Source organism: Diadema antillarum, unplaced genomic scaffold (genome assembly GCF_040938485.1).
Source record: "Diadema antillarum isolate AM-2024a unplaced genomic scaffold, OU_Dant_1.0 scf00000119, whole genome shotgun sequence".
NCBI classification, from domain to species: Eukaryota; Metazoa; Echinodermata; class Echinoidea; order Diadematoida; family Diadematidae; genus Diadema; species Diadema antillarum.
In genome coordinates, this window is record NW_027271008.1 from 386,960 (window position 1) to 395,000 (window position 8,041).

At 40.6% G+C, this 8,041-nt stretch overlaps 1 protein-coding gene across 1 annotated transcript in view; it reads right to left on the reverse strand.

The window, feature by feature from the left end:
* Window positions 1–2,525: 2,525 nt before the first annotated feature.
* Window positions 2,526–8,041, reverse strand: part of LOC139720008 (transmembrane protein 184B-like) — a 79,361-nt gene continuing 73,845 nt past the window's right edge. Inside the window, exons 5-7 of the mRNA XM_071631386.1 lie at window positions 7,824–7,993; window positions 5,071–5,282; window positions 2,526–3,844 (exon numbers count right to left, since the gene is read on the reverse strand). Of these exons, the coding sequence (XP_071487487.1) occupies window positions 3,527–3,844; window positions 5,071–5,282; window positions 7,824–7,993 (700 nt within the window). The 3' untranslated portion in view covers window positions 2,526–3,526. The remainder of the gene's footprint in view (window positions 3,845–5,070; window positions 5,283–7,823; window positions 7,994–8,041) is intronic.

The following is an 8,041-nucleotide window of genomic DNA, read 5'->3' on the forward strand; positions in this document are numbered from 1 at the left end:
GAAATGGGTTTGACATGTATCAACTTTTTTTGGAAAGTGCCACATACTCGGTGGCAAATGGTTAAGACATCTAATATCATATCATGATTGGCGAAAACACAAAAGAATGTTTGTAATGTTCTCGTGAAGGAACGACGCAAGGTGATTTAACCAAGTCATATTGATTTCTGGTGTTTCCTTGACTCCGATCTCAACTAAAAAATCATCATCATCTCCTAAAATTCTTTTCAGAGTATTGAGATTTGATACCAGTTAATCATTCCCTGAATGTCTAAAGAAAAGATTCCCCCCCCCCCCTTCATTTATCACAAGTGGTTATAACATAGCAGATGATTTTGGATCGGATTACTACTTCCCGTAACCTTGCAATCACATGCACAAGTAACGTTTAACACAATAAAACAAGCTACAAATCTCTGCTAGGACTATCCATACTGTCCATGACGTGTAATATTGGAGGGTTAATCCTTGAATTTTCTTTCTCTCTCCCATCGAATGCTTCAGGCATGTTGCCATCATCCCTACAGACGAGGCGCCAGCATCCATTCCAACGTGATATAATGACCACGGAGTGGATGTTGCAAGGCATTTCCTTCAAAAACTGACCCCCCTCTGGTGTAGTATGCCTTCACTGCATGTCACTTGGAGACGTCAGTGACGCTTTACTACCAGGAGCTACAACCTTTCATTACATTTCATCACATCTCCTTATCTCAGCACGCAGTATTCATTTGTGACGTACAGCAACATAAGCATGCAGCATTCTGGTACAATCTCTCTCACACTACTCTCCCCAAGTCACACAATCTTGCATTGCAAGCATAATCAACTGAAAAACTACAGTGACTTGGTTAACTCTGATCTACCTCGTGGTAATAATTCACCTTTAGGAATCACATCTTCCTATTCTCAAACACTGCTTTTATCATAGGACTTTCTCAGCAATGAAATACACATACATTAGCTATCAATCAGCTATACATCTCAACTTTGCAGCTTGATTCATTGCAGTCAGTTCACAGATCCACACAAATACTCTGCCTTAGCCAATTAACACTCGGTCATTGTGACTGCCTGACAATACGATTAATCCATGGGTCCCTCAACCTTGCATATGCTTCACTATTTGGCAAGATGTCTCTCAGTCCCCATTGGGGGGACACGTTTTGCAAAGTCATAGCAGACATACAAGTGTTGCCAATTTGGCATCGGCAATAACATTATGATGTAAGATCAGACACACCAAGCTATCTAAGGAGCCACTACAGAGCAAAATCCCAGACAAATCCATTAGCTTGATTTGGCTATTCACTGGCTATATCACAGCCTAAAAGAAAAAGAAAAAAGCTGAGCAAAGCAGAAGTTCCTTTTATGGTAACCAAGACAAGACCAAGGGCAGGAAGGAGTAGGCTTAACATTAATGTAAAATCATTGACTGACTGAACTGCACATACTGCAGCAAATTATCAGTCAGGGTGTAGTAGGATAGTACAGCACACTCTTTATTTGCTAATAAGCTATTCCATACATGTAAGCTGTGGATTTGCTTTTATCTAAATAGAAGAGATTAGGAATGCAATAACAGAATATTCCCTGTCTTTTTGTTTTCTTTCACAACATCATTCCAAGAATACAAACATTGTAACCCAGAGAAGCACACCTGTGAAGGTCAAAAGGTCAACTTTAGTTGTATGATGCTTCCCTTTATAGGAAAACGATTTGTGACCAACTGTGATAAAAATAAGATCAACTAAGATACTGAGCCAACAAAACATGCACCAAACAAGAAAAAGTACGGCATTTTACCTCATGTGTGTGACCATTTACATCTTACCCAAATGTGGGCATGAAACTGTCACCATTTACATATTACATTTCTTGCTTTCAAATGACATAAAAAGACATATTATCATTACCAAGTCACCTAAAGAAAAAAATGGAACTGAAAAGACTTACATGAACAGGCTGAACAATACCCCCCCCCCCCCCCCCCGAAAGAAACAAAGAAAGAAACAACACCGAATATGTCTTGCCAAATCTTGCGTACCCTATATCAAGAGTGCATTGGTGCATTATAATAATTACAACATAGAGGGCATTCTTTCACTTTCTGAATATGAAAAAGCTGCTGCTAACTCTTGGTATTTCAGGAAGAGTACGGCATGGATGAAATCCTGCTACAATTCATGCCAAATAATGCGACATGAAAAGGAGAATACAGTAGACATTTTATGGGCAAAATGTGACCATACATGGTTAAGTATTTGGAGTTAGTTAAGTAAGCATTCAGAAAATCGTTTGGAAAGACCAATGAACAGGTAAATTTGAATACTTTGCCTTGAGGTGGCATTTTCGTGAATTTATGGAATGGAAAGACAACATTGCTTTGCTTCGAACACATTAACACATTAATGGTGTCACTACAACTTCTGCTCTCAGGAGCGTTCACTTCATTGAAGCAGCAATGTTGGTGGCATTAACCTAGCTTATACATGGTAAATGTATATTTATATTTGTCATTCATCACTTATTCATTGTCTTTTTTATCCAGGGTGGCCTCTTAAGAGTTGCCATTGCTCTACCAGAGGGCCCTGCCATCAATATTACCCTAGTGTTGTCAGGTACCCAATACACCTGGGTCAAGAGGGACATTGTAGGTAAAAACATCTTGTCCAACGACGTAAAGCACTGGGCAGGAATCGAACTCCAGTCTTCCAATTGGGAGTCGGGAGTTGCATCCATTAAGCCACAGCGCCCCCTCAAGTGTCCTCTCAAATGGATAGATACTCCATCTTCACCCCATTTTCTTTATTTCCTCACCAAACTCTATCTTTAAAGTCAGCGCTAAAGCATTTGAGAAACCTGGATCTTGCACCTTTCACCGTTAACTGACTTAAATCTGAACAAATCTGGTTCCCCAGAGTAATAGATTTTGTATCATTAGCTACACGCAAGTGTAGGTCATGAATGATATGAGAATTTACCGAAGGTTCAGCGAGCCAGTTTCATCATGTGCCACGTTTTCCTTGTGCATGGGTGGCTTCGAGTGATCCAATTTTTTTTTTTGAACAAATACCACATTGCAGAAGGCAGAAAAAAGCTGCTGCTCTTTAACTTTTTTTTTTTCAGTCTGACAATCTAAAAGAGAAGTTTTAGACAAGTTTGTAGCTTATTTGAAGAGTAATCTTGGTGAAAATTAAGAGGAAAATTTGACTACATAACACAGACTGTCTTATGAGTAAACACAACACCCTGACAAGACTGGCACTGATGTAATGTCAGTGTTCACAACGCTGTAAAAAGTCTTTATTCTAGAGATAATCTCTGGCTTGCAAGAAAACTTTACAGAACTTTCTTTGATACAATCATCTGAATATAAGTGGTGCACTTAGATGTTTGACCTCCCCCTGATCTGGAAAAAACAATAAGAACAACAAATCTTTGTGGCACATTTGGAACAAAGATGAGTTTTGTGAAATAGAATATGTACTACGACTTTTCTCTATTAGAGTACCCAAAACCCTTTTCAGTATTCGTCATCGGAGCTGAGCAGGGTGGTCTTCTCCGTGTGTCCCGACCGTCGCCCGCTCCCACCGCGCCCCTTTCCCAGGATGCCTCCTCCACCGTTGCTGCTGCTGTTGCCCCCGCTGCCCATGGAGCCGGCCGGGTTCATCATCTCCTTGCCGTTGGTCTGGGGGTAGTGGTGGTAGTAGCCCGAATCCATGTCGTCCGACATGGTGCCCTGCTGCATGTACTGCTGGTAGGCGGGCGAGAAGTTGTGGATGGTGTCATTGAACATGTCACGCGGGTTCACCGTGTCCTTCAGGTTGTTGGATATACTCTGCTGCACAGGGGGTGAAGATTGGGGGTCAAGGGTGAGAGTACAGGGGTGAGAAAAGTAATGAAAGGGCTGCTTGCATTCACTGTACCATACACAATAACAGGTATTTCCTCTCTAACTAGAAGAGTACAAAGTTTCCCTTGTCATCCAATAAATGAAATTACTCTCCTTACAAATGGTATACAACCACTTCAAAGAAGTTGTTTTTTGAAGTTCTTCATTTCTTTCCCCTCCTCCATCAAAAATCAAACTTATCAATACAGGCCATCTGCCAGTAGTGGTCACTTTTCTTATCTCCCAACAGCCAGGGGATTTGAACCTCGAACGTCATGACTGATAGTCCATGTTCCTATCCAATGAGCCACAACAGCTACTCAAATCTAAACCTACCAAGTTTGGGTGTATCCCACTTCGTCCTCTAGAACCAAGGGTAGCAAAATTTGATGATGGGTGATAATGATGATAATGATGATGATGATGATGATGATGATGATGATGATGATGATATGGACAGCATTTATATATTTGTTTGCAAAGAACATTCAGGTGCCCTGCTCCCACAATATGTCACATATCTTTTACAAAGTCGCTGGAAAAGATTAGTCTTTAATTCAGATTTGAAGGTATCACGGTTGGATCGGTAGAGAATTCCATAGAAGAGGGGATGTTTAACTGATCTAATAAGCAAATGATTGCAAAATATCTGCAGAGTAAAATTCCATAATGTGAGACTTCTCCATCGTGTCTCAAGTCACCTGATTATTAACTATTTCTGCCAAACAAACTGTCAAGTCAAAAAAGTCTATCACTCAATGCAGTTTGTCAACATGCAAATGCAACATTTAAAACTCTTCACTGTTGAAATTCAGCAAAATTTTCCAAAAGTGACCAGTTCTGCCAATCACGTAAAAAATTGACTATCTGAAAAAGTTATGAAACTGTGTATTTCTGTAAGGGGTCTGTCTTTGGATGGGAGTATAAATCGCAATAAATTAATAAATCTATCAGATATTTATTACGCTTTCACGTACTCCAGAGCAAAATATAACTTTGCAATTTTTTTTCTGATAATTTTGAAACTTGACAACACCACACCTCCAAAAAAAAAAAAAAAAAAAAGAAGTAGAAGACGAAGAAGAAAAAAAAAACAAAACGGGTTAGTTTTATGTGAGAACTTCTGGTTCCAAAATTAATTCTACGAGTCACCCTGGCTGCAGGGTAGTACATACCTGCATCGAAGAGGAGCCGAAGCGTTGCTTCTCCATGTAGAGGTCAAAGGGGAAGGCATACCGCAGGCCGATGGCACAAAAGAACATCTCGATGCAGATGAGGAAGTTCTGGTAGCCGGCAGATACGGTCCCCGCCGGTATCATGGACTTGCCGTCTTTGGTCGTGGCGGGGCTGATGGCTCCGGCCAATTCCAGGATGGCCAGTAAAACACCTGTCGTGGGGTCAAGGGTGAAGCAGGTGGCATTCTCATTAGACTCTTGTATTTCATACACCGCAACTCAATCTGTTTATACAAAGGTCTTTAACCCGTTGAGAACGAGTCCCGAGTATACTCAGGCAAGTGTCTATGAGAAATGCGTGTTGTAACAAAATCAGCCTGTCCTCAACTGGTTAACTCTATGTGTGCTTGGAGTGCAGATTGGCACACAAACCCCTGGTAACTCTGTACACATTATCCAAAGTCCCTGGCATAGAAAGGGTTTAGAAAGAGTTAACTTTAATTTTACTTTGTTCACCAACTGGTAGACAGGCTGGAGTGCTTTATTCAGGGATTGGCACAGATGTCTGAAAACTAATTGCCAGTGAACAAGGATTAGCTAATCCCCCTAATCCCTCCATGGTCACCATGGCCATCTTCTTGGACAAAGGGACATTGTTACACCTGAGTGGGCTTGCTAATCTATGACTACAATGTACCATGTAGGTCAAATTTGGATAGATTACTCAATGCCAAGGAAAAGTGCCTGGGCACATTATATAGATGATGACTGGCGGGGGAGGGAACATACCGAATGTTCTACCCGAATGGTTTGAAACGCTACTAAGAGACTTATAGCCTCCTGAAATAGCATTTGAAACCCTGAGGGTGGAACGTTTGGTACATGTTCCCGACAACAAAAGTCATCATCTGTTATATTATATGGGTTAGTCAAATACGTCAACGACAACCACTAGCACAACACGCTCGATCGATCGCTCGCTCGCACAGCAGAGCCAAATTCACTGTGCGCGGGTGGTCCTAGGCCTTCTGTCATTTGTTACGTGAAAATGTTTTCCCATGGGAGAACATTACAAGAATGTTCACCCATGGGCGAACATAACGAATGTACCTCCATCACGTGACTGTGTTTAGCCCCTCACTAACCAGTATTTGACTAACCCATTTAATATAAAGGGTTAATTACTTCCACCAATGATGGAGGTTATGTTTTCATCAGCACTGGCTTGTTTTGTCTGTCTATTTGCAAAATAACCCAAAAGTTGTGAATGGATTTGAATGAAACTTGCTAGAAAAGTTGATAATGATACATGGAACAGATGATTAACCTGTTGAAAACGGAGTGATTTTCATATAACACGCATTTACCATTTACTCTAGCCCAAGAATACGCAGGTCTACTCTTCAATGGGTTACATTTTGTTTGTGATCCAAGGATTTTTACTAGTATCTTAAAAGATGATCACATACATTACATGTAAAAACCTTCGATCCACATCCACTTTGGCTTTAATGGTCTGTAAAGAATATGTTCTCTTACAGAAAGTCATCACTTTATCCCATGTAAAATCAGCATAGAAAAGGTGTTCTACAACACATCAATACCACCAACCCATCAAGGATACCATGATAAATGATTTAACCCTGTGTGTGCTTTGAGTGTAGATTGGTACAGAAAACCCCATAGCTTTGTACACGCTGTCCAAAGTCGCTGGTACAGAAATGGTATTTAGACAGACAGACAGACTGTCCTCCTCACCTTGTGTGATTTAGTTTTACTGATTCGTCACATGTCCCCCCCCCCCCCCCCCCCACACACGCATTTCTACACGATTTCAATGACTACGTCTTCCCCTATTATCTGCTGGGAAGTGTTGCTTGTACTTTGAAATATGTTACAAACTGCATTACTTCTCATCAGTGTTGTGCTCTTTCACCGAGAGCTGCTTCACTGTCACTATGACACCACAAGAGGGCAGTGTGTCACTTTTGACCTAAGTGAAAATAAAGTGGCTCCAATGACTCTCATATAGCAAGACTGCAGCCCTAAATGAATGGACAGAAAAAACTCCTGTACTTTTTGCACATAAATGGCGACTTCGTACAGACAATGACAATATATCAACAATACCAGCAAAAGTGGTTCAGAGCAGGCTTGCTAAATCCTAATCCAACTTTGCTGACCTTCATCCCCTTTATTGAAGATTAGTTTCACATGGAGAAAAAGTTTCCATAAATGAGAAAAAAATTAGTAATTCATTGGTGATTACTGAAGTCATGCGCTAACTTTTAGCTTGATAAATTGTATGTTAAAAACTTTCCCTTGAATAATGTTATTTTTGAACTCTGTATGCCACAGTGCAATCCCCCTGTATATGCCGTATTATTCTGAGATCACAATACATGAGAGCTTTTGAAAAACATGTAACTTTTTGTAGAAGTGTATCTGCTAGGACTGTACAGCAAAGTTGCAGATAAAAATTGCAAGCATTGCTGTGATGTAAATTTCATAACAAATCTTTGCAGCTTTTTTTTTTTTTTTTTTTTTGCAAAACACCAATACTCAAAACACTGATCTCTTTGAGCATGTGTTGGGAGTTTGAGGAAAATATAACAAGTTGGAAATCTGTCCACTAAGTCAGGTGTGCAAATGTGGTGCACAAAGAGTTTTAAAAAAAGAGAAATATCCTAAATCTGCATCAGCTGGAGAGGATTTGGCAGGCCTGGTGAAACAATAATGCCACAGATACCCACCTTGCCAAAAGGAGACAAAAATGATGGATTTTACGAGAAAAAACTTGAGGACGGGGCGGTACGGAGTAAGAAGATCCCTCGTGGCGAAGTAGAAGAGGAAGAGGGCGTAGAGTGCCAGACTGACCGACACGTTGTAGATGAGGGTGATGTAGAGGTACCCGTCATGAACTCTGGATGGACAGAACAAAGTTAAGAAAGTAACATGAAAGCAAAAAATA